This window comes from Puma concolor, chromosome B3 (assembly GCF_028749965.1).
Source record: "Puma concolor isolate L17-30 chromosome B3, mPumCon1.1.hap2, whole genome shotgun sequence".
Taxonomy (NCBI): domain Eukaryota; kingdom Metazoa; phylum Chordata; class Mammalia; order Carnivora; family Felidae; genus Puma; species Puma concolor.
This window is the reverse complement of record NC_141672.1, coordinates 32,744,238-32,771,364: the sequence shown is the minus strand read 5'-3', so window position 1 is coordinate 32,771,364 and position 27,127 is coordinate 32,744,238. Positions and strand designations below refer to the sequence as shown.

Here is a 27,127-nt window from a genome sequence, read left to right as displayed (position 1 = left end):
ATATCAAACATAGCAGTCTCACTTTTCCACCATGCCAAGGGGCATCCCTGACTTGGGGGTCCTGGTGCCCATTGGTCGTCCCTCCAAATCTTAACTTCTGTGTCCCATACAGGCTTGCTCCTTCCACAGAAGCAAGACTATGGAGTTTTTCTCCATCTTCATGGAGCCGGCCTGGCCCGACACATGGAGGGATGGCATGGTGGCCTTGGTCTGAGGCCATCCAGACCTCTCAAACATTTCAGAACTTGATGACACAACTTATAAAATATTTTACCACAAATAAAGTGAAAGGAACATTGCCAGGGTGCCTGCCAGGTACTGGGCACTATGGTATTTGCCTTTAAAAAAATGGTTCATTTAACCTTTGCAACAATTGTACATTTGTTTGAGAAAACTGAGGCACAAGGAGGTTAAAGTCACTTGTTTAAAATCCCACAAGTGTAAAAATGGTAGAACCTGTAGCACCAACATGTGAAAAGCCAAAAGGCAGATACCTCAAGCCTTGACCCCATAGCAAGTGTCACATGTACAAATACTTACAGGGGCCAGGTGGGTCATGTGAATGATAGAGGTTGGCTGGGAGGGTCTCTAGTGATCTGACAGCACAAACCCTGTCTACGTGGGGTGGCTGCTTATCAGTTCCATTGGATTTCCACATGATAATGCCCATGTAGTATTTTTTAAAAAAGTTTTTAATGTTTATTTATTTTTGAGAGAGAAAGAGAGAGCACAAGCAAGGAAGGGGCAGAGAGAGAGGGAGACACAGAATCCAAAGCAGGCTCCTGGCTCTGAGCTGTCACACAGAGCTTGAACTCACGAACCATAAGATCATGACCTGAGCCAAAGTCAGAGGCTTAACTGACTGAGCCACCCAGGCTCAGTCATCCATAATGCCCATGTAGTATGGCCAAAGAAGCCAAAGTCCACGTTTTTACACAAAACATTTTAATTTCAAAACATTAATAATTATTCCCCCAAAATACCCCGCTTTGTTGACCAAACGTGTCAAGCTTCCTGGCTACCAGGTTTTCGTTGCTATCCTATGGTCATGGAAAGAAAAATTTGAATGAGGATCCAAGCCAGAGGTGTTGATCATAGCAGAAGAGTGAATAGTTATCACACAATGTAGAGAAGCAACGTCATTCATGTAATATGCAATTCTAATAAAGGGGACTGGGGAAAAACAGAGTGACAACCAGCTCCACTGATGTGGATATCAGGATGAACCTGAGATACAGCAAAAAGGACTAAGACTAGAAATCAGAATCTGAGGATTTTGAGGCACCAGAATAGTTTCCCTTGGGTCACCTCCTTTCCAGATATTTAAGAAAGAATGATGAGGGGCACCTGGGTGGCTCAGTCGGTTACGTGTCTGACTCTTGACTTCGGCTCAGGTCATAATCCCACGGTTCATGGGTTCAAGCTCCGCATCAGGCTCTGCACTGACAGTGCTTGGGATTCTCTCCCTGCCTTTCCCCCACTCTTTCTCTCTGTCTCTCTCAAAATAAATAAATAAACTTAAAAAAAAAAAGAATGATGAATTCCCTTTGAGTTTATGAGTAAAAGCTAATCTCATTTCTTATAAGACAGTTTGATTCCCCCGTAGTCTTCTGAAAATGTCATTAAGTATCACATGATTTACCTACTAGGGCAGTTTTCCAGGAATCTCTTTGGGGTACTCTTTCCCAAGATGTTTTTTGAATCACCCCTTCTCTGGGGCCTGGTAACTCTCCATCATTAATTGTAATTAGACTCCTCGATCCAAATCACTTTACCATGGTGTAATTTCCCCTTTGGAAATTTCTACCAGTTTGGCTCCTACTGGAACATCAGTCCATTCAGCTGCCTCTAGAGGAAGCTCCTTGATCAGCAAGGATGGAGACAAAAGGGAGGAGAAGGGAACTGAAGGAGAATAAGAGGGCCAGTTGCTGGCTGATTTCTTTTGCCTTCCCTTCCAGACCCTGGCTGCTTCCAAGGGACTCCCTCCCTGGCTAGATCAGCCTCCTGGGGGTCTTGTTCTCTGTCCTGGTGTTTGTCGTCAAAGGCCGTGATATTCTGGGAAGAGCTTAGATTTGGAATCAGAAGACCTGTGTTTGTGTCCTGCTTCGATGATCTATGTACTCCTGGCAATCAGTTAGCCACTCAGAACTTCATTGATAAAATGAGAATAATATCTACCTCTGTGGTTCTTATCCAGCTGAAACACATGTATATAAGATACTTTTTGTAAACCATAAAACTTCACATACACATTGGTCAGATTGCTTTTGGCCATTGATACTATGCCTGGATGGCTCTGTTGGTTAAGTATCTGACTCTTGATCTCAGCTCAGGTCTTGATCCCAGGGTAATGAGTTCAAGCCCCATGTTGGGCTCCACCCTGGCTGTGAAGCCTCCTTAAAAAAAAAATTCTGGGGCACCTGGGTGGCTCAGTTGGTTAAGCGTCCAACACTTGATTTTGGCTCAGGTCACCACGTGGTCTCATGGTTAGTGAGTTTGAGCCCTGTGTCAGACTCTGTGCTGACAGCTCGGGATCTGCCTGGGATTCTCTGTCTCTCTGTTTCTCTCAAAAATAAATAAAGAAAGAAATAAATAAATTTTATAAAATTCTATCTTTAATCACGGAGGGGTTGTGGCAGAGGCACACATTCACAAAAAGTTCATTCATCCTCCTATAAAATAGAGCAGTCACTGAGAAGTGTTTGGCCAGCCAGGTCTGTATTTTCCAGTCTCCTTTGCATTTGGGTGGGATAAAGTGATTAGTGTTTACTAATGGGATATAAGCAAAAGTAAATGAGTATCGCTTCAGAGCCAAAGGTGATTAGAAGTCTGTGTTCCTTCTTTAATTTTCTTCCCATCTTCCACTGGATGAAGAGGGCTCTAAGGCCTCAGAGAGTGGCCGAATCGCAAAATGAAAGGAAATCGAGTTCCTGAATCATCATGTGGGAGAAAGCCACCTGCTACCTGGGAACATCCTCACTGGATTATCACGTGAGTGAGAAACAAACTTTCATCTTGCTCAGGGTCTGCAATATTGGGGTTTATTTGTTATAGCAGCTACCATTAGCCTAAGAAACGAATCAAGGGAATGGGAATGTGTGTCTCAGGCAGTAAAAAGTGCTGAAGATGGACGTGTGCACAATGGCCGGAAGTGTCTTTTTTCACACTAATACACAGACCATAGGGCCAAGGTATTTCAAAAGGACATCTGCAGTGCCGTCAGATAAGGTGGATAGGCAGTTTGATGTTACACACACACACACACACACACACACATGCATGCACACACACACGCACACATCACTTAGTGTGTATATTCCAGAATGCCAGTGTTAAAGATACAATAGGCCTCCGAGGCCATCTCTTAGGACCTTATGTGTAGTTCAGGAAGCTGACCCAGATGGAGACAGCGGTGCAAGTCCATGGAACTAAGCAGTGGTGGCATCTAGACCAGCACCCAGGTCTTCAGATTCCCAGGCTCTTCTTCTCAACCCTCTTTCCTATTCTCTCTGGTTTATCCCAGCTTCTCCCTTGACAGAGTCTAACATCGCGATAACCCAGAAACGACTCAAAAGGGGGGAATGAGAGGTATGAATGGATTTCATGACGTTACACCTACCGTGTAATCAGCTAAAGGGCATTTTTCATTGTCAAGGTGGTGGCTGGCAAAGAACGAAGCGAGCCCATTAGCCAAACCCTTCTCCTCGCCTACTTTCTTATGTTGTTCTGTGTCCTCTTGAACTCTATCTGCCAGCCATGCCAACCATCATTATTCCAGGACCACACCAGATCCTGTTCTATCCCTGTGCCCTGGAGCGTGCCGCTTCCTTCTGCCTCTCCTTCAGCACCAAACCCCCTCACCAAGGTAATCACTGTATTCTTCCTTCAAGACCTTCCTTAAAGGTTACATTCTCTGTATGATTTCCCCAGTGCTTCCAGGCTGAGTTGGTGTTTCCCATGGCACCTGTTTATGCCATTCCTAGAGCACTCATGGCATAGAAAGGTAATTTTTATTTCTACCTTGCTGGTTCATATGCTTCAGAGGCTCCTTCCCATCACTTCGCTTTTCAGAAAGTCGCCCCTCTTCTTGCCTGAGTTGTTCAGACCAGGAATTCAGACAAAGCTACCAATCCACAGGCACTCCAGCACCATGATGCAGCCGGCTACAGAGGATTCTGCCTTTTGGGAGTGGCCCTTTGAGGATGGGGGTGGGGGGATTGGTCACATTCACTCCACTGAGAATTCACGCCCAGAGAAAAAGAGGGATGTCCCAGTCGGTCGGGGGAATGGAGCTGTACATTCACGACACAGTGTCAGGGCTGGTGGCGGTGCCTGGCCCTGTGTCACACAAGCACAGTAGAGGGAGCACCTCAGAAGGGAGGGGAAGCAGCTGGGTCTGATGGAGAGAAGGAAGTGAGGACCGGGGAGACGATGCCACTTGGGAAATGGGGAGAGCGGACTTGGTTCCTGAGGGCTTTCAGCACCCCGTCACCAGCTGTGGTTCTGCCTTGGCTTCCACGAGAGCCCCCACCAGCCCTTTGCAGCACTGCCCCCCTCCACTTCTCGGGCTAAGTTAATGGGCTTCTGTTTCTTATAACCAAAAGAGTCTTGGTTAAAAAAGTGTTACCTCCCCCTCTGGACTATGAGTTGCTTGAGGTCTTCCTTGTATCACCAGAGTGTAGATAGGTGCATAGAAGGTGTTCAAAATCCACCTGTGGAATGGGCGACGAGTAAACGCATGAACGAATGCCCTCGTGGTAATCAATGCAGGGCGCCGTTTGCCCAGCTGGACTCCTGCCCCACCATGCCTCTCTGATTCAAAAGGCTCTTTCTTGTAATCACCACAGTTCTGCTACCTCTGTATCCCAGTGTCCAAACGTCTAGCTTCTGACAGGTGGCATCTCCCTGAAGGATTTTTTTGCTTTAAAAATACTGGGTCTGGCACACCGGCATCTGAGGGGACAACAGATGCCAACAGGAGATACAAATAGGAGAAGACACTTTCACCTCAACCACATCTGCTCCAGAAGAAACCCCACGTGGCCCCCTGGACCTTTTCCTGAAGAAACATGGGAGAAGCAAGCTGTATTTAGAGAGATATAAGTATAGCTTTTATTTTTTTTTTAAACCAACCCAACATTTCCACTGGCAACTGTCAACATAGCTTATGACATGAGCACTGTTTCTTTTTTAGTTATTTTTTTCTTAAAAAAATGTGTTTAAAATTAAACAGGTGTTTTTTAATTTTTTTCCCCCCTTAAAAAATGTATTTATGTCAATGAAGAAAGCCTAAAGATCTGTGGGCAGTTTTGTGATGATTTCATATGTGTGTTCGTGTGTGTGTGTGTGTGTGCGCACGCGTGTGTGTGTGTGTGTGTTTTAAAGCCAGGTCCTTTTCAAATTTGTTGGGAAAAGGTCTGTAGGCCACGGCAATCTCTTTTTCTATAAACCCAGTCTCCATGGGATGACAACAACTAAGATTCCTCTTTACTGGGGCAAGAAACAGCCCACAGGCTGGAAAAAGGGCTTCATGAGGTTTAAAAACAAGCAGGAATGTGGGAGAGATGAGAAATTCCAGTTCTTCTCTTGAGAAAATGCTCTCAGACGTGACCGGAGGGTCCAGGAGAGGTGGAAGGAGCCCCTTGTTTTCTTACCAACCTCTAAGTTTTTGCATTACCTCGAGAAATACAGTCACAGACCTCTTGGTGTGGCATGTTAGAGAGCAAGGGGGTGGTGAAACTGACATTTCTCCGAAGCACTGACATTTTAAATACAATCTTTGCTCTTAAAGATCTCGCTAGGTGGACAGCTCTTCTCTGCCTCCGATGCGAAGCCAAAGATACTCGAGAAGCCATCTACTCCTTTTGTTTCCCCAGCTGCCCTCCTCTGTCATCACATACCATTCCTATTTTTGTCCCGCATCTCCTGCTTGGCGGGTCTTCCTGCAGAAGGATAAACATAAAGACACGGACACGGCAGACACAGCGAGGCGGACAGAATCAACTGGAAAGGCAGGGAAGGGAACCATGACCTTGTGTTTTAAACTGGATCTGGACATAAGCACATAAGCCTCCTCCTGCCCCCATCTCAGGCCGAGCCCGTTCTTCCGCGCCCCGCGTAGGTGTGCAAACAAACTTCCACCCAAACACCCTCACTCTCCCGCTCAGAAGAAAAGGAGCCTGGGGGGCAGGACCCTGATGAAGCCGAGAGACCCAGCAAGAGGGAGAGAGTGAGGGTGAGAATCCTTGCCTCTACCTGTCGGCTCAGACCGCGAGCTCCTTCACAGCACCTGTTACTGACTTCGGAAAGAAAAGACACAACGAACAGTGAGCAACACCTGACGGGAAAATGAAAACGAAAGCAACCGCAACAATACCATGAAACGAAAAGGGAGCCCCAAAGCAGCCACACGGATAGGCCTCATTTCCATCCTGGCCAGCCGAGTCAGAGAGCAGGGATGAGCGGGACCGGACAGACAGGGGACGCCCTGTCCCCGGGGAAGGAGAAGCAAAGGAATAATCCAAAGGCGGTGAGAGGCTCTGACCTTTGTGGTGGGTCGGGGACATGGGTGGGAAGATGGAGAGGCGGTGGATTTGTTGCTGTTGTTGGTTTGTACTGAATTAAATACTTTGTAAAGTGGGTGTTTCCTCCACTCTGTTCGGTTGGTCAAGACTCTGCCCTTTCAGTCCGCGGCCGGGGCCTGGGTCGGGTGAGGTTCCTGGGGCTGGGCCCCTGCCTCTGCGGGGGCTGCTCACCCGGAGAGGGGGGCGAAGCGCCCTTCTCTCAGGAGGAGTCCGGGGCCTGTGCTGCGGAGGCCCCGCGCTGTGGCTCAGAACCCCCTGATGTAGCAGTAGGCCTCCAGCGTGGCAAAGAGTATGTAGAGGAGCCACAGGCTCACAAAGAGCCACGTTGTGGCCAGCTTGCAGCCACGAGGGCCGCCCAGCTCCCCGCCCAGGTGGGGCCGCCGACGGTACAGGAGCACACTGACGCACACGAACGCGAAGATGGTGAAGAGGGTGACGGAGAAGGCCAGCGTGCCGGCGGACACGTAGAACTCCTGTCCCTGCAGGGCCCAGTAGATGGCGGCCACGGACCAGGCCAGGCCGATGCCCAGGAAGACGTTGATGGCGTTGCTGCCCGTGACGTTGCCGATGGAGGCATCTGAGTACATATCCTGGATGGCAGCGGCTTTGCTGGCAAACATATCTGGAAAAGGGCAGAGACAGCAGGAGCTGGAAGGAGCCTGAGACGCGGAGGGCCCACCTGTGTGTCCAGAAGGCTGAGCTCAGGAAGGAGAGGCAAGGGCTCTGTCATGAACAGGCTGTGTGGCCTTGGACAAGTTACCTCACTTCTCTGGGCTTCAGGTTCCTCATCTGCTGGAGTGTGAAAGGTCCCTAAGGGCCTGCTGGTGCTGATATTTACTGAGTGGGCTTGCTGTTCCTTTGGGGTTATTTTTTTAGTAAGGGGAGTTTGCTATCCCACCATCTCCCCCAGGCAACCTTGGCCTCCTGGGAAGCTGCTTTGTGTAGATGCCTGATTATAACCATCACGTGGGGCATTCTCACGGAACACAGTCGTGACCCGATGCCCCCGGACTCAGCAGTGTGTTAGGTGCTGGATTTACGGGGACAGAGGACACGCCAGGGAACCGTGAGGTATGGGCTCAAAGAAGACAGGGCTCTGCCTTTGTAGTTAGTATGTGGGGCACAGAGCCCCTCAAGCTGTTTGACTTCAGATGCTGGCATGGATTGTAGGCATTGGAAGGACTGTCAGGGACATCTAGCCACCCTTTTACTTCACAGGTAAGGAAAATAAGGGTCAAGTAATCTACCCAAGGTCACATGGGAAATTAACAAGACATTTGGCCCTAAAAACCTCATGGAAGGGTCCTCTGTCTATCATCATCCTTCATCCAGAGAGTTTCAGGCCAAGCCACGAAATCAGCGAAGCTCACCATCACATAACCTTTTTCAAGCCCCTAATGCTGCCAGCTGCTCCCTGGACCAACTGCAAGGACTTGGAAGTGCCCCAAGCTCCCTCCTTGCCCGCTTGTCCCAGCTTGCCTCCTTGTTGCCAATTTTCTCAGATCTCCTAGAGAAAACCTCTTGCCTTTTCTTGCCTATGACCTTGATTTTTCACCTCTGATCCTCTGCACTTTCTTCCCACATGTGTTCCTTTTCCCCTGTGATAGTTCTTCTCCTTCCCCTCTGATGGTTCCAGTCCCCGGAGGCCCGGAGAACAGGGATCACAGGGCATCTCCTCCACAAAGCCTTCCATGGATCATCTGTCTAATTTCCCACCACCCAACACATTTCCAGGAGAGCCAAATCTCTTGCATCACTAATGTAGACATAATCCCACTGCTCTGTGCTGGGGCTTGGGGAAGAGGTTTTCCTGGAGGGTGATGTCAATTTAGCTACCCTCCAAAAGGATGTGTTCTCTCAGTCCGGGAAGGGGTTCCCTAGGTCCAGCCAGCAGGGTCCTGTCCGATGGGACTCAGCCGAACCCGCTTGTCAGAGGATGCTCTCTCTTCCTTGCTGTGGTGGGTGGGGAGGCACCCTGGCAGGAGTTCAGGTTCAGATGCCTTGGACACCCAACTGAACCAAGTAAGAAGCCGAAGCTAACACAGCCCTCTGCCTACTAACTGCTCCTTGTCATTCCAGCCCAGCTTCCATAAGCCTCTCTTGGAAGCCATCCCTGATCCAGCCCAGGCCCCCTGTTTTATGCTTGCACAGCACCTCTACTTGCCCTTCATTGAACTTATCGAGATGGTTTCAATTGCAGTAGCTGCGTGTGGTTTCTGTCACTAGCTGACGGACTCCACTCAGAGAGGGGAGCACCTCTGCCCTGCCTCCCACGATTGCCTCAACAACTAGCACAAAACTGCATCGGGCTCAGTAAATATTTGTCTAATGAATGAATAAATTCATGCCTGTTCCTGTTCGCCTTTGGGTGTTTATAAGAGAAAAAAAAAGAAGGTGTAATTCATCACATGCAAGGACAACAGCTCACTAAAGCTGCCTCTCCTGTGCCGCCAGGAGACACTTTGTACCCCACAGGTGTCCCTCGAAGGGAGGAGGCCAAGAATGCTTGGAAACGTTTCGAACGTGGCATCTTCAACTGGGCCAAACTTCTATCTCAGAGACCGCCAGAGGGAAATGGAAGAAGAGCAGAATCTATGTTCTTTGAATTACGTTGTTTGCGGCACTCCTACAACGTGGAGGTTAAGAGAGTGGACCACTTACATGGGCAGTTGACTTAACTCTGTGCGCCATAGTTTTCTCATCTGTCACGTGGGGATGACAACTATGTCTAGTAAATAGGGTTTTGGTGAGCATCACAGGGATAAAACATGTCAACTGCTTAGCATACACAGTGGGTGACACATCAGAAGTACTCAAGAAACGTTAGCCGTCGTTGGCAATATCATCAGGAATCCCTTTGACTTTTGTGCACCTTAGGGGGCAGAGGCTCTGTTAAGCTCAGATCTGAGACAGCAAGGAAGATAATGAGGCAAAGTGTAGGGGTCACCTGACCCTGGTAATATCCTCTTTGCAAACCCGAGCACCCCTCACTCTTACCTGGCACAGAGGTGCCGAATGCCACAAACACAACAGCCGTGACTGAGTCCTTGAGGCCAATGGTGCAGCCGAAGTGGGAGGCCAGGTCCCCGATTATGGCTGTGAGCATGCCAATGATGAGAATGGACACAACGAAGCAGGCCCAGCCATGGCAGTACTCTGTGGGGGGCACGCAGGCAAACAGCACCTTCCAGAAGACCGTCAGAAAGTGCATGACGTAGTCAAAGCAGGATGGCAGCCTCTCCTCTCCTGACTCGTCCTCATCCTCATCCCCTGCTGGAGACAAGAGAAAACAGGCCCAGGAGAGGGCAGCAAGGTCAGATCCCCACTCATGAGGAAGTCGAGTCAACCCACATGACAAGCATTACTGGCTGGCAGGAGACCTCAGCTCTCTCCTGAGGAGTGGTGTGGGCCAGGGCACGGGCACCAGAAAACAGCTGGGAAACGGGACCTGAGTTGGGGTGCCCCACTGGTCAATGTGAATGCAGGGCACCGCGGGAGACTGGGAAACAGAGGACAGGGGAATAGGGAGAAAAGGGAGAGAGAGAAAGAGACTGGGGGAAGAACACAGGAGGGCCAAGGCAATGAAGCAGAGGAGGGTAGAGCCGGCTGCGTCAGGTTGCCTGCGTGAAGAACAGCGACATCAGCTGTGTGTCCCCTCTTCGCTGGACTGCTGCAATAACCTCGTGGTTCTGGTTGTTATCCGTCCCCAGAGGGGCGGCTGTCATTCCAGATCATGCAGGCATACCAGAGAGCCCACGCCATCCTCCAAATATCCCATGGGACAGAGCAGGCATGGGCCCCATGGTCCTTGCCAGGAAATGTGGGCAGAGTTGCCCATTCAGCAGTCTGGAAGAAGAGGATGCGCTGAGGCATGCTGGCACCTTGTCCAGGGCAACTTCTGTAAGGTTTTGACACCATCGGAGGAAGCTGGGTTGTGAAAGAGGAGGAGTTAGGACACTTGAGTTCCAGTCACAGCTTTGCCAGGAAGAGCATCCATAAGCTGGGAGTAAATCACCTCTTGTTTCTGAACCTCAGTTCCCCCGTCTGAGAAAGGAGGGGGTTACATGACGTGGCCTATACTCTGTTTACTGTCTCTGTAGGGTCAAAGCAAGGTCACCAGAGAGGAAACTGGGAGTATCTGAAGCGGGCGACATGAAAAGTGGGGCAGCCGCGGCCACAGCCACCCTGTCTTCCTGGCCGTACTTCTGCTCTGGCTCTGGGGCCTTAGGGATATGACCCTGTGGGTTGTTGCTATGACAGCAAAGCCTCACGAAAGCAGACAAGGCTGGTGGAGCTGGGCAGTACAAGGGGGCCTTGGTGATGCCAGGAGGCGCTATTGGCGGTGGCGGTGAGACCTTGCCTGGGACCCTGGCTGTGCTGTGGGCCACCACTGAGGGAATCTGTCAGTACATGCCAAAGGAGAGGTCTGGAATCATCGCGGGTGGAGGTCTGTCAGAAATCAAGGCATAGATTTTACAAACTCCGGACCCCCACATGTCTAATCAGAAGAGTCCCCTATTTTACAGAAAAGGAGGACCAAAGTAATGAGAGGAAGTAATAATGGAAACAGGATTTTAATCAGTTTGTGTTGGTACCAGATGCTAGCATTCTATTTACTTTGCTGAGAAAGGTCGAAATGGTTCCTTTTTCGAATGAGGGAATTGTGGTTCAGGGAGGATAACTTGTTCCAGGTCACACAGTGGAGCCAGGATTTGAAACCAGAAATAGCCATGCTTTTTTAGCTACCCCATGATTCTTTTCCAAAGTGACCCAGTGAAACAGGCGAACATCAAGGACTAGAGCTGGGGCACAGAAGCCTTCCCAGAAATTGGCAGCTGCTGATGGGGCTGTGTTCTCCCTTCTCTGGTGTTGCCTGCTTCTCCCAGTGAGGCTAGTGCCCATCTTGAGACCCTCTTACCTGCGCTGACAGTGATGGCCTCCATGAACTGGTCCCTCCAGGAATGGGTCCCCACAACCATGGCCAGGTTTGTCTTCTTGATCAGTTTGTCCACCGTATTCTGTCAGGGAGAGAAAAACTTGGAATCATGAGGTTAGAAAGCTCAGAACTGTTGAAGAGTCTGGTGCTTCAAGGGAATGGAAAATGTCTTGCATTCCAGGCATGTCTACATGGATTCTCAAAGTAATGGCCTTGGATGATATCTGCTGGGTCAGTCTTTCCACTTCCCTTTTCTTTGGTTGTGATGACGGATATTGGATACTTAGAGCAATACAGTAGAGCATAATGGTAATGAGATCAATAAACTTTGCCCCGGAGCAGAAAATTTTAGAATTTCTGTTTTTAAAATGCAGTTAACAATAGTGATAATACATCCAGGGGCTTTATAGCCCATTTATTCTATATGTTGTTTCCTCCCACCCAATATTCCTAGGATCTAAATGGCCAGCACTATTCATTCCATGTTACAAATGGGGAGACTGGCCCTGGGTGGTTAAATGATTTGTTCAGTTTCAACTTCACACATTCAGTGGTGAAACTGGAACAGAACTTCTATCTCCCACCACATTACCCTATTATTCAATTTGAGCTCACTTATAGCCTGACCTTGAACTCAAAGGACTCTTCAATGATGACCTCTAGTTTGGGGTGTTCGCCCAGTACTGGCTTTCCCATTTCTGCTATCCTCTTGGCCTCCTCTTCCTCCACAGTCAGCTTCCTGTCTGTCACCTCTGCAACAAAACAAAATCAGACTAGCTTTAGCACATTCGCCACTCCCTAGGAGTCTAAAGGTCAGAGTGTGAGGCATGGGTAGTGGGCACAAAGCAAACTGCTCTTGAGAATGGGTCCTTTGTGTACTTTTTAGTGACTCTTTCTACACCATGCTGAACATTTTAGAGCCATCAGACCATGAGAGGGTCCCTTTCAGGCCTGGGATAAACATTCCTATTTCCATTTTATACCGGGGTGAGCAACCTGACCCAAAGACCTTCGGAGAAACAGCACCTAGTAAAGTCACCATGTCATCTGGTGAGATATTGGAGAGTTGGGAACAAAAGGCTTTAACAATTTTGAATTACTGGGCCTGACCGTTCAACTACTTAATGTAAAAATTCTTGGGGGTCAGAACCACACGTTAATCCAAAGGGTATGTCTACTGGTTCCCATTAACATCTGTTTCCAACACCACTGGGGTTGTGCCCTCTATAAAGGAGAAAGGAGGAATATCTACACTCCATACAAGTGAATGTCATCCTCATAATGAGAACTTGGAAGATTTCCTGAAAGATTTCATGATTTTCCAATGAAAGATCCCCAGGATTTCTGTAGGAACCAGGCCCATTTCTTCTGGAACAGAAATACTTGTTCAATCAAAACCCAGAGGAAGCTCTTCCTTTACTTTCTTTTGAGGCATTCCCTGTATCCCTCAGCATCTTGACTCATTTACCAGTGGTCCCTTCTCATGTTGAATGGTGGGAAAAATTTTCCACTTCAGCTGGTGAGTCCATTTTGAGACCACTTCACCATGAAGACATGTTTTCTGGATTAGAGTGAAATAGAGATTGAATCTTTTTATTCCCCTTTGATTAGGAAATTGCTCTTGGCAGCCTGTTTCTTTCAGAGATCATTTCAACATCTTTCCTTCCAACTCCACATTCTTACATGCAATTAATTCTTTTATTGAGTTCCTTAATTGCTTTCATTCCACACAGTGAATCTCCTACGGAAATCCTTTGGTCCTTGGATAATCTCAAGGACAAAGTGGGTCAGAGGCCAGGGAGGTCTTCTTTTCTCTCTAACTTGGGAATCGCTGAAGCGTAGGGACAGGTGAGACTCGAGCTCTTGAAGTTGCAAGGAAAGGAATTCACTGGAAAGACGATAAGCCAAGAGTATAAGTTACCAGAGAGGCTGTCTTACATAAGGATTTTCTTAGTTGTCGTGAATGAAGATGGTAAGAAAGTATGTGGACGATTCCTGAGCTGGCTGTTTTACTCAGTGCTTCTGGCAACAAACACAGAAGGCAATCCCAAAATGTTTGGGAGCTGTCCGTGGTGCTGTCCTCCCGGTAGTGTTGGTGACGGCTTTCGGAAGCAATTATTTCTCAAGGATCAATGTCCTGTCTATTTCTAAGTAAACAGACACCCTCTAGCAGCCTGATTTTATTCAATTCATTGATTCTGAGTTTTTAATGAGTTAATTATGAAGGCAAATCTGGGTGCATCCAGGGTTCTGGCTATGAAGTCAGTGATCCTAGAAGCCAGACTGCAAGCCACTCTGAGAAAAAGCCTTTAGGAAAAGACTTACAGATTCTTTAAAACCATGGGTACTTTTTTTCCCTCGACTTTACATTTTGGCACCATATCACAATGGCTATCCTAGCAGTGACCGTATTATTCTATTCCTCCCTCCCCAATTCCCCCATGTCATACTTTACATGTGCCACAAGAACTTTATTATACCAATATAATGAGCTCTCCAGTGACATATAAATGTACCTGTCTAACCCCTTGTCTAGCTATCAATCTGGCACTACATCCATCTGGCAGGATATTGATCTACCTACTGACCTGTCCACCCCTGTGGTGATAGTCAGTTTTTCCATCTGGCTTTTTGCAAAAATCTCTTTGACAAATACCAATCCTTTATCTTTGGCTCTCCCATAGCTCCACAGAGGTACTCCATATAGATCGGTTAAGTGATTGATTCACATGCCTTTAAATCAACTCTGATTTAGTGTCTTGGTTTGGTAGTAATTCCTGCCTTTTCCTATTTTTATAATTATCATTCCTTTACATTTAAATTAATTTCTTGAGAGAGTGATAAGTCTCAACTCTAAAAGACCATAATGATTCTGATAATTTGTTTATGTAATTACTGAGAATTTCAAGTGAAGAGAATAAATGATAGGTGATTTTGACATTTGGGCTGACTGAACAAACTCTCAGATCTCAGAAAAGGGGGAGGGGGAAGAGAGAGAGAGTGATAGAGAGAGAATATGAATAGGATGAAAGATCGAACAAATATTGGAGGAACAAAGAGCTTGCCAGGCCAGACAAGAATAGATGTTGTGAATGCTCTATAGGCATCCTCAGGAAGAAATGGGGCGATGTAACTAATGCCCTGACTCCCAGGTTCCTGAGCTTGGCGGGGTAGCTCAGAACGAAGCGTATCTACTCTCCATCTTTCACCACCAGGCATTGTTAACCATGTTTGCCTGTCCACCCAGGAAAATTGAAACAAGAATTGGAGATTTACCATGAATTTTAAGTCTAACCATGGGCTCCTAAATGAAAAGTTTACAGACTGAAAGATCTAGAAAATGACACTTTCTTTTCCTATTTCAGTTTCTACTGGTATTTTAACAAATATGTTAAAAGTACAAGAAAGACTAAATTGAATCACAAACTTTGTTGTGTGCGTATGTGTGTGGTTGGCGGTGGGGGTGCATAGAAGCAAGAGTTGTAACAAAGAAGCTCAAACACCTTCTCAGGCAAGAAGGTAAGTGGAGAAGTAACTCCCAATGCCATGGCATTAATACCCTGGGGGAATAGTGGAAAATATGGAGTCAGAGGTAGTTCTTATCCTGTTGGTCTAGAGAGGAAGCAAGTGGCCAAGGAAGCTAAAGTCATTTTTTTTCCAGAAAGTAAAAATGTAGGGGTTTCCCTATTTATACTGTTATTCTTGTATAAGGCTGCCAAGAAGGCAAATGTCTTTAACTATATACACTGCCCCTTCTCAAAACCAGGCTGCAGCCTGTATGTAATTTTGAATACTAGCGAATTCTGTAAGTTGTTTTGCTTCTCAAATGCTCTTAAAAATTTTTTTGCATGCTCAAAGAACTGATGAAATTTAAAATGTTATCTTAACTTACATTCAGACATCTGGTATAGCTCACGCTGTCTATACTGAGAGTTAGAGTATTACTGATATGCTGGAAATGCTTGTCTATCTGCTCGCGAAGTTGGATGCTGTTTATGATCGGATTCCACTGATGCAAGCATGCTCTCAAAGAAGGTGTATGTCCTACAACAGAACCTAGATTCTGCATGCGAATATGTCCACAGTAAATTCTCCAAGATTTCTATTTTCAGCCAGATAATTGTCCCCACCACCCATCATATCCTAATTCTTCTTGTTCACGGCACCTGTGACTTCAAGGGTAAATGACAAATGAACCAAAGTTCTAGCAATTTAGGTCTCAGCTGTAATGAGATGCAACATCTCCAGGATCAGTAAAATTCCAGATTCTTTAAAAAAGTGCATTTCATGTTCTCACAGCAGCTCCTGGTTGTTTTTCCCCGGTTCCCTCAAGATCAGAGTATTTTCTTTCGAATCCCATCATGACCCTATCCGCTCCTGCCCCACAACATGAGATGACAGATGATTAAGACTCAGAAGTCTTGACCCACTATCTCTTTGGTAAGTTTCAACTCTCTTCCTGGTCCTAGAGAAGACCAGCTATGCCTTTACCCACATCCGCTGACAAAAGTGGTGCTCAGTGAATTGTCAACTTCCTCACAATTACTTCAAGTAGGGAAATAAACCTCTCAGTCTTAGGAGAACTTGTCAGGTTAGCTCGAGCCCGCAGTTCCTATTAAATAAATCAAAGGACATTGGTCTTAAACTAAATAATGGCACTGGCAAGAAGTAGAAAAGATGGGGCAAGACACCTCTTACCTGGAGACAACAGGAGCGCTGTTTGCAAATGGATACCAGACAAGGGGAAGAAAGAAAAGGAAAGAGCATTAAGGTCCCATCTTGAAAGTGTCCCCAGGCTTTGTGGTTGCAGCAGTATAAGGAAAGCAGTGAGCTTAGTGGGTGAGAGCTCTGCAGCCACATGCAAAAGGCAGCATTTGGAGCATGCGCAACAGCAGCAGCAGCAAGAGGTATGAGCCACTGGAGGGACTGCTGAGCACCAGAGCCCTGCAGCCTGACTTTCCCCCCGGACCTTCCCTGTAACTCTTGGGGACTAGGGAAAAAGCAATGAGGATGGGAGGACCATTTGAGTGGAGCAGGGACAGAGTTGGTCATTCATGATCTTCTAAGGAATCAGGTTATCATATCAGGTTATCAGGCTATCATATCATACCATATCATATCATATACCATGTCATATCATATCTGTGAAGGAATGAGAATCCAGTTACCAGGAAAACTGTAGAGGTCGCAACCTTGCCAGCGTAGCTGGCTTGTCAGTGGAGAATATGACCCTGGGCCTTGAACAGGAGTTCAGCGTGGGCAGTGGCATAAAATAGTGAACAGTGCTCAGTCCCACGGCTTCTATCCCTAACCTTATAATCAGATCATGCTTAGCTTCTCAGGGACTGTAACATTTCCATGGCCACAAATAGCTTCCTAGCTACCACACTGGCCAGAACTTTTGAGTTCCCCTCAAAGAATGACCTAGTGAAAAGCTAAGTTCTGCAGAGTATTTTTTTGAATGGTTTATCTTTTTATAGATACAGCCTAGAGGTTAGGGCCATGGACTCCTACCATTTGTATCACCTGTGCCCAGCAAAGTCACTGCAACTAGGAGGTGTTCAATAAAGCTTTGTTTTTTGCCACATATTTTGGCAATTGTAATAGATCCAGTGGTGCTGCATCTCTGGATGCTGGTCTTTTTGTTCCAGAAAGGACAGGCTAAACCACAGTCATACTGAAAGCTATTTGTAGATGAAAGATGACAAATAGCAAGGCCCCTACATGGACTGGGAAGCTGGGTTAGACGTACCTAACACAGGGCATCCCTAGCCCCTGGACTGTACTTATGTTAAAAAATTATTGTGACATACCACATTTTCATCTCATTGGTGTCTTAGCACAGCCCCACACTCCCTAGCTCTTATCAAATAAAAGTCTGGGCACATCCTACCACATAGTCTTGGTACAGCTGGTGACTGATGGTGCTGAGGAAGGAGTGGGGGTGGTGTCTGTGAATTGTTTCCTCTAAAAATCTCTAGGAAGGCAACTCAGGTCTATGATCCATCATTGCACAGTTGCAACCACTGAAGACACATGTGGATCAAGAATCTCTACAGTACATAAACAGGGCCAACAGGTCGACTTTCTGCTTTCTCCCATATGGAAGTCCAAGGGAATAATTGATGAGTGAATCTCCTTGCTATATTGAGATAGATAGAAGGATGACAGATAGATAGATAGATAGCAAGAAAGCTTGTTCATTCTACTCTTTCTATGGATCTGCATGGAAGAGCCTCTCCTGGCCCCCAAGTTCCAGTGGAAACCAGAAACCTGAACACATTAGTGTACCCATGTTGGCAAGACAAGGGGTAGCTCTTCCAAAAAGGTCCCTGATGCCCTGGTTTTCACTCAGATGTCCCTCCCAACACCAGGCTCATCTCTACCACAGTGAGAGGGCTTGCAGTCAGCTAGAGTTGTACTACTCTCTGGTCATTGTCTACATGATTTGAGACTTTCCATTTAGCAGTTATAGATGGGTCAGCAAGATCCAGATAGGCCAATTCTGAGTGACATAATACCTCCAGGGTGTTTTTCCTGCTGCTGCTGATGAGAGAATCTGCAGCTGAACTTTCCCCTGTATTGATCCCCAGGGTCAGGTGAGCATCATTTATCCCTGCTCACATACCCCAGGGACATACAGGAAATAGCATAGTTCTGTGAGTAATTGGAAGCATCTGGGCAGCTTGTCAGGGTGAGCCCATTGATGTGGTAAGAGGGGGCACGAACAGGCCCTATGACTGGGGGAGAATGCTATCCTTTCCACATGAGGCTTTCAGTGTCCAGGCCCAACAGCCTTGACCATGCTGCTCAGTGTTGATCTCAGATGCCTACTTCTGGACTCGGGTGTTTACTCTATGCCAGGGCAACTGTGTTTCCTATTCATCCTCCCTTTTCCCCTCCTCTAGCTCGTCTAGAGCATTTAATTTCACCTCTCAAGTCTGTTTTGTTTGCCAAGAATAGAATCTGCTATTTCAAATACAGGCTTTTTTTTTTTTTTTTTTGTAATGCAATTGTCATTTTGACCATGCAAAGTCTATGCTGTTCTGAATGCCTGAGACTCTCCCATGCAGCAGTGATAATGAAAAGCAATTTCTACTGTACAGCTTCTCACCCTGAGAACACCAGGGAATTCTGAAAATCAGGATGGGTTTTCATTTGATTCTGAGTCTAGACAATCAAGTTGTATGACCTTTTACCTTATGGTCTAATGCCAAAATATGGGAAAATCTGAAGAAACTGAAATTAGACAAGAGACCACGTCTGGAAATGCACATATTTCCTATTGGCATCTTCCATTTTGGCATCTTGGTCACCGGGAAGATCTGGAGGATACCTGCCTGCTCACCTACTCCCTCTCCAGGACTAAGCTCCACTAAGCCTTTGCTGACATCTCGTTGGACAAAAAGCCCAGTTCAGAAAAGGGGGTGGGGGTGGTGGGAGAGTCTCAAATGGAGAGTAGACAAAGGCATTTTTGCATTTGGCTGAGTCTCTTGAAGAGCACAAGGTGTATCTTGGGTCACTCTCTGTCCTGCTGTTGATCAGGGTTTATTGGGGAGGCAGAAAAGAAAAGCCTCTTTAATGGTGGAATAAAGTCATGGGTGGACTTGTAACCCATTCTTCTTGTCTGGAGCCACTGCCTTCTTTCCAGCTACCCTGATCATTTGTGCTGCTTTCATTTGCACCTAAGTAGCAGAGACTGTGGAAATTGATTAAGCTAGTTTACAATGGCCTTAGATGTCTGCTGCATCTAACCAATCATGAAGATGCAGCAGACATCTAAGGCCATTGTAAACTAGCTTACAATGGATACAAGGGAGGTGGGAATGAGGTAGGGCAGGTGTTGAGACGATTTCTGAGGATATTCTCAGTGGTAGTAACTGGAGGATCGGCAGGAACATAATCTAAGCAATGGAACTAGAGATTTTTTTTTTTCCTGCACTCTGGAAGCCAGGTTCATGGCGACATCTTATCAGGTGGCGAGGGGAAGATGAGTAATGGAAGATGGAGATGGCTTTTGTCTCTAGAACACTAGGCATATCCAGACCTGGGTGGACATAGAACTGGTCAGATTTGCAGAGAGAGTCCCCAGAAGACAGTGAAAACTGATCAATCATACCTGTCGATAGCCTTCAGGAGTACAATTGCTGGATTTCTTAGCAACTGTCCTTGAATGAAAGGCTTTATGCTGCTCTCTGTCATGTGAATATGAAATAACTGAAGAATAATCATCCTTTTTTGAAAAACAAGTGAGTCTCACTGTTCCATCTTCCATGAGGGTCCCAGAAGCATACCTCTTCTGAAGGGGAGTGTGAAAGTCCTTCTCTTGGTATTTCCCAAGAGCACCCTTTTCCACTCCCACATAGATTCCTCCAACACTTCTGAAGTAGTGGTTTCCAATCATTTTCTTCAAGGGAGGAAATCTTTCCTTACATCTTCCTTGGTTGCAACATAATCAGTCCCTGAGTAATGGAGCCCTAGCAGGTATTCCAAGATGCATGTCTTGAGGAAGAGAGGAGATGAAGCCACTTCTCTGGTGTGGGATGAGGGTTATCTTGGGATCTGGGTGACATGCCTATTTGCAGATGCCAAGCAAAGGCAGACTCCTGTGGGCCGTCTTGCTTCTCAGGGATCAACACCAACTACACCATTTAGAGGCCCTTCTATTAGAAAACCCATTGAGTCAACACTCTAGGCCTGCTCAATGTCATTCCTTTTCCGAGGCCCTCTGACTGGGGAGATTCCCATACCTGGAATTACTTCCTTCTTTTTGCAGACTCTCAATTTTCTGCTTTAGGGATTGCACTGTCCTCAAGTAGTCTAAATAAAGTTCTCTACCTTGGGCTAGGAATAGAGGTGGAATGAGACGGGATGGATATCAAGTGGAGGAAGAATAGTTCAGGACTCCAGATTGTATGACCACCTCAGAAGCCAGCTGTCTCTCAGAGAGGTCTCAGAAGCTGTGGGCTCTGACAATTGGTATACCCTTTCATACCATGGTCTCCCCAACTGTGAAATAGTCAGATAAAACACTTACCTCCATGAAGGGCAGAGGGGCCTATGAACCCCTCTGCAAGTGAATAACCTGCCAAGCACTCAAGGAAGGTTGGGGAATGCAGCAGAAAACTGTCAAAGCATCATTGCAACATGGGCCCCAGCCCCCAGCCCAGACCCTTCCCCATTCAATCCAGGCTCGAGGGTAAGGGGTGGGAGGGGAAGAAGGCAGGGAAGGGGCACAGACATGCATGGCATCACATTCCTTTCTTTTTCTTCTCCTCCCCACCCACCAAGGAGTTTCCACATTTACAGGTTACATGTATGTGTGGGGGCTGTGGGGGAGAGTGCAGGGGACAGTGGTGATCAGATCATTGGAGCACAAGGCGGAAGGAAGTAACTCAGTAGGGTAATGAGGAGTTCAGGCTGCAGCGCTGTCCAGAAGGTGGGAAAGGAGGACTTGGTAATCAGCTAAGGCTAAGAAGGCAGAGATGACACCGAAACAGGGTGAGAGCGAGAATACAGGAGGGAAAAGAATAAAAAAGTCCATTGGTCAAAAAGAGGAAAAAGGAAAAGGGAAGAAAATGGGGGGAGAAAAATAGAGTTGCTTTTTGCTGCTGTTGCTTTTCAGTTAAATTTTTTTTATCTTTCTTTTTGTTGTTGTCGTTTTATTTTGTTTTGTTTTTTAAAGAATCTCACACCTGATATTCCACGTTCCATCCATTTCGGTTCACCAAGGACAATGAAGAAATTCTCTTGCCTTTCGTATTCCTCCTCATCTACTATTTTAACCCTTATGGTTTTCCTGTAGGGACAACAAGAGAGAGAGTGTGTCGACTGGGTCGGTAGGTTGGTTTGTCATTTGGAGCACAGCCTTTAAAATCATTCCCCATCACTCCTGGTACATGCAGCCCAGTCCCGCCATGGTGGCATTTGACGGGACTATGGTGGATTGTACATTTCTCATATAAAAAAAATGGTCTCAGCTTTTCTTGTCTCCTTGGTCGTAGTTGTCCTTCTGGGTATGAAGGAAAGGGAGCCAGGGGACAAGGAAAAGTGGGCAAAGGAAGGGTTCCAGGGGGACAGGAGGGAAAGGGGAAGGACAAAGGGGGTGATGGTGGGAAGGAGTCAGTTTAGATCCTGCTGATAGTTAGTAGGAGGTGAGTCAGGCAGCGCATTCCATTGGGTGTCACATGGTAACTGGCATTTCTTTGGGAAGCAGGTAAATTACCGGCCCATTGGAAATGATTTTTCTACAACAGGAAATGTGTCAACAGTGCCTAGCTGGGGTCTCGTTTTCCTTCCTTGTGTCTATACTCACTTCTTATGTGAGCCTCATAAAGAAAATTTTAAAGTATTTATGAGGAAGGGAAACGAGAGAGAGAGACAGCGAGAGAGAGAAAGGAAGGCAGAATTCTATTATCTTTGTCATTCTTTACCTCAGGGCTTCAGTGATGGGAACTAAAATAAGTATGTATTAACTACAATATGATATAGGACTGTTTTAATATTTATGGCTGATGCACTCCTGGGAAAATGTAAAGAAAATGATAGAAGTCATCAAATTCTAAATCACCTTTATACTTCTATCACATAGGGTGATAAGTCCTAAGGCTGGCTTCCTTAAATGCTGATTATCTGGGCTCTGGGGGAAAAGGTGATGGAGGTTCCGATTCATTTCTGGGTTATCTCAACAAAGCATGTTGTCTTTTAAAAACAAATCATTCAGGGAAGCAAAGTTTCCTTGAAAATCACTCCCCTCCAAAGACTGGCATGACGCTGGTTCAGCCCTGCTGTCATGGGAGAAGTTGCTATGGGGCCTGGATCATCCCCATCTTGGTCCTTCATGGAACCACAGTGGGGTTGGTGGGTCTCAGTAGTGAGCCATGATTTTTCTTTCCCATCTTGGTCCTTCATGGAACCACAGTGGGGTTGGCGGGCCTCAGTAGTGAGCCATGATTTTTCTTTTCTGCTTGCTTTGTTTTTGGCCTGGGACCTAAATGCTCTCTAACGGGCAAAGAGGTGCTAACAAACAATAACCTAAGATGTCTAATCAGAGCCTCTGATGTTCCCGTTCCATTCTGAAGACGTGCTCAGCTTTGCCATCTATAAAGTGGTAGACTGATCTGAAATGGTTTGTTGAACACAAGATTTGGTGTGTGTTTGTGTTTTGTGTGTGCGTGTTTCACAAGTACATTTTCAGTCACCCTTTTTGGTACTATTTGGGGACACCTTTGCATACCTTGCTGAGTAGACAAAAGACAAAGCTAAATGACTAACAAGAAGAATTTTCTAGGAACCTCTCTCTAAGCTCTAGATATGGGAACCTCGGGCTAAGAAATAGGAGCCTGGCAGTTTTTCTCCTGCAGGGACTCTGCTGTGGGTTGGAAATGGGGTGCTCTATGACCAAGGGCATGGCCTGGAGGGACACGATTGATGGCCCTGCCAGGGAAGGAATGCTTCCCCGAATACTGGCCGCTCCCCTCTACATAGATGGTCTGTCCAGAAGAGGATGTTCTGACCTGCCCATTGGAAGTCCGGGATATGTGTGTGGTCATTTACATTGAAGTCAAAGGCTCCATCTATTCTGAGAAATCCTGTGATCTTTTGGGAAAGCTTCCACTCAAGTCAGAATCCCCTCTCCCACTATTCTAGCTCGTCTGCCACCATACCTGGATGCTCTTTGCAGGGAAAACAGAGTCCAACAGGTAGGCCTGCGACCTAGACCTGGAGCTCAAACCTGTACTTTCAGCTCAATCAAGGTCAGAGAGAGAAACACACCTTGACAAAAGGACTATGGTGAAAAGGATGGCTCCTAAGGGCTGCTTTGGGGAATGGGATGAACCACAAATAGAACCCAAGTCCAAATACATTGATTCTCAATGTCTGCCCATGGACATCTGTGCTGAGCATCTGGGCCAGTTTCTCAAGTGCTGCCCTCCTGCTGGTGCTGTGCTATATGGTCTTTTTCTTTCCCATATATAAAGCCATCCAGGAGAAGCAGAGAGCCGCACATATAATACTCTGGGCTCTGGCTGACTTTCTCTCTCTCTCTCCCCACTCTCTGTTTTCCCCCATATCCATTTCCCCATCCCACAAAAACTACCACCGACTCTTGAACATCCTTCTTATGGATACCATGTGACAGGCTGGCAGGTGTTAGGACAGAGCTAGGATCAGAGAGAGGAGAGGGAGAGGTGGAAAGAAAGGAAAAGAGAGAACAAGAAAGAAAACAAAGGAACGTGAACCAGAGAGGTAGAAGAAAGGGGAAGAGAAGACAAACGGATTGGAGACAGGAAGAACCAGAAGAGGAGGGAAGAGAAGAATGTTAACGTTAGTGTGGAGGACAGGGTACTACACCTTTCTGAAAACTCATATCCACCATGCGGGGGCCCATCATCTCAATGAAGTAATTCTTGTTTTTCTCATACGCCTCATCATCAATTACCTTGATGTGAATTGTTTTGCTGTGGATGGAAAAATAAGTATCATAAACAAGGAGCACAGTGGGGGGCCAGCCAGCTGGGAGAAGGAACAGGAAGAGAATGAAAACAGTGAAAAGATCCAGAAAGGTCAAAGTGTGTCCCCAACACCACGAGGGCACAGAGGAGAGGGGCTGCCCCAGACCCCCTTCCAGGTTCACTGGGCTCCTCTTAGGCTTTGTGTGGCTTCGTGGCATGGTCAGACTCGAAGACTGGAAAGTCAAAAGTTTTGGGTTCTAATCTGAGATATGCCACATAACCCCGGACAAATAACGTAACTGATACACAAACAGGCTAAATAATGCTTACAGCATCCCAGGGCAGTCGTCAGAGCACTGAATTAAAGATATATCACAGCTCAAGCACTTAGGTCCTCTGTAGTGTTTGTTTCCTTATCCCTCTTGCTTTGAGGACAAGAGAGAATTTTTTTTTTTTTAAGTTTTTGACTTTTGAAATGAGCAGGTGTTGCTCTGAAAGGCTCATGTTATAGAAGGGACACGGATGGGGGGGCACGATGGCCTGTGGGAGTCTTGCCTGGAAATAGAAGGACTTTTCCCTTTCTCTGTGGCAGTGACTACCACGGGGAAGCCAGGAGGGCCATGTGGCTCAAGTCACGCATTCTGGTAATTCATAACTGGGGGTAGAAACTACAAGGCTACCTGCAAATGAACGCTGCCGCCCCAGGGGTGCGCTGACTGGATCACATTAACTCTAGGATGCTCCGAATCACGGCTGCCTTATAAATCCTACAGTGATTTTGTGACTAACACAATTATATTGTTTTTATGTTAAAAGATGTTTCATTAATTTAAACATTGAAAAATATAAACCAATTTTAGTAGTCCTGATTTGCATTTTTCTCTTTTCTTTTCTCTCCCTCCCCCTTCCTTCCTTCCTTCCTTCCTTCCCTGTTTCTCTCTTTCTCTCTTTCTCTCTTTCTTTCTTTCTTTTTCTATTACTAAAAGCTTTAAAAACAAAGATGGACCTGGGCCTCTCCCAACCTTTGCTTAATAATGGGGACATTTCAGGACAAGACTCCACCTGAGGCCTTTCGCAGAGGGTATGGGACACTGGTGGAGGGGCGCACATGCAGCTGAGTCTCCCCTCAGCAGCGGGATGAAGGGATGCACACAGGAGCCCCTGGGCATGTGCTCTCTCAGACTTTGGGGGGCCCGAGGCCTGCCCTTTGTTGAGGAGGCTGAGGCCTTCAGCACCTGCCTTTATTTTCATATAAAGTAGGAATATCTTTATACTCTGACTTGGGACAACCTCTCTGCTCTCCCAAGCTTTCCTGAGTCACTGTTAAGAGTGCTGGATGTCTACAGAGCTTCCTCTGTCACATTGTGGATCCTACAGAAACAAATGTAGGTCTGTCGTTCCTGAAGTGAATTAATAGCAGTTACTAATACATCCTGGCCCCCGCCAGCCCACTGTTTCAAAATCAAAGACTCCAAACCCACATCCATCCCTATCCCATACAATCCTGGCTAGCCACCACAGAAAGCATGAACGTTCAAGCTCTGAGAGGCCTCTTTGGCCTTTCTTCCTTGAGAGCAGCGGCACTGGTATTAGAGATGAGGACCTGAGATCAAATCCAGCCTCCAATTCTCACTAGCTGGGTGACCTTGGACAACTTGCTAAGGCTCTTCAAGTCTCATACGTAAAGCAGAGTACGAATATCTACTTCAGAGCGTTCTTTTTTTTTTTTAATATGAAATTTATTGTCAAACTGGTTTCCATACAACACCCAGTGCTCATCCCAACAGGTGCCCTCCTCCATGCCCATCACCCACTTTCCCCTCCCTCCCACCCCGATAACGCATGTGAAGTGCTTGGTGGGGTGCATGATCCTTAGTGTTTACTAAATAGCAACTATTATTCCTTAAAAGTAATATGACCCCAATTTGGCGTCTGAAAGTATTATATCTCCAATCATTAAGGCAGAAAATAAGGGGAAATCAATACATAGAACCGGTGACCCAAGACATGGTACAGGCTGGAAACAGAAGTCAGGTCAAGAAAGGACTGGCTAATACAGGATGATGGACCCCAAATGAGCTCTTAGAGGGGCTTGTAATGTTAAGGGTGAGAGCATAGATACTGACTCACATTTTTCAAATTGTGGCCTTGTCAGCAACAAGCTCTGGGCTGGACAGGCCACATGTCATAAGACATTGTGCTTGTGATTTTTAGTGAACGGATAAATAGAATAAGAGATGCCATCGACAACTCAGTGGAAGACAGGGCAATGAGGACAGACATTAGTGGTGGCATAAGGAAGTGAGGGTAGCTGGCTGGGGCCACTGGCTGGAGGGTGTAGTGAGGGGAGGAGACGGGGTGTGAGACTCCCTCACTCAGATCAGTCACGGGGAAGGCATCACATCTGTTTGGAGTTAAGGTGTTACCTTGCCTGGAAGCATAAGAAATCCCTTCCAGCTCTAGAAAACCAAGTAAGCTCTCAGTTCTGCCCAACCCAAATGAAGCCACAGAACATTTAAACTGAGTGAGAATCACCAGCCAGGTCTTGAGTTCTCTTTCCAGGCGTGTTCTTCCTCATTTCAGTCAACAGCAACATCGTCTATCCAAACCTGGGATCACCCCTGATCCCTTCCTTTTCCTCACCCTTCCCTCTCGACCCCACCTCAACCCTAATACATCTGCCACCATCTTTCCCTCTGCTACCAAGACCTAGAGCAAAACAACATTGCCTCTCCCTTGAACTTGGTAATAGCCTCCTAAGAGAGATCCCTGCCTTTGCCGCTTCCCTCAATTCCTAACCCCATAACAACCCAGGATTGTCCATTAAAAATGCAATCTGGGGGCGCCTGGGTGGCTCAGTCAGTTAAGCGGCCGACTTCGGCTCAGGTCATGATCTCGCGGTCCGTGAGTTCGAGCCCCACGTCGGGCTCTGTGCTGACAGCTCGGAGCCTGGAGCCTGTTTCAGATTCTGTGTCTCCCTCTCTCTGACCCTCCCCTGTTCATGCTCTGTCTCTCCCTGTCTCAAAAATAAATAAAAATGTTAAAAAAATTTTTAAAAAAATGCAATCTGAGTCCCATCACACCCCTGTAATTGGAATAAATACAAAGTCCTTATCATGGTCTATAGTATCTTAGATCATCAGCTGCTGGTG

The 27,127-nt window shown here is 46.7% G+C and overlaps 1 protein-coding gene across 9 annotated transcripts in view; it reads right to left on the bottom strand.

Moving 5' to 3' along the window:
* Window positions 1-6,619: 6,619 nt before the first annotated feature.
* Window positions 6,620-27,127, bottom strand: part of SLC8A3 (solute carrier family 8 member A3) — a 143,732-nt gene continuing 123,224 nt past the window's right edge. For 2 of the 9 annotated variants that reach the window (XM_086709406.1, XM_086709405.1), the window contains exons 3-8: window positions 23,875-23,981; window positions 16,219-16,236; window positions 12,148-12,272; window positions 11,503-11,602; window positions 9,582-9,857; window positions 6,620-7,206 (exon numbers count right to left, since the gene is read on the bottom strand). In XM_086709406.1, the coding sequence (XP_086565532.1) occupies window positions 6,830-7,206; window positions 9,582-9,857; window positions 11,503-11,602; window positions 12,148-12,272; window positions 16,219-16,236; window positions 23,875-23,981 (1,003 nt within the window). In that variant the 3' untranslated portion in view covers window positions 6,620-6,829. Of the gene's footprint in view, window positions 7,207-9,581; window positions 9,858-11,502; window positions 11,603-12,147; window positions 12,273-16,218; window positions 16,237-21,215; window positions 21,320-23,874; window positions 23,982-27,127 lie in introns of those variants that run through there. The other 7 variants (XM_086709412.1, XM_086709408.1, XM_086709407.1 and 4 more) reach the window with 7 other exon arrangements.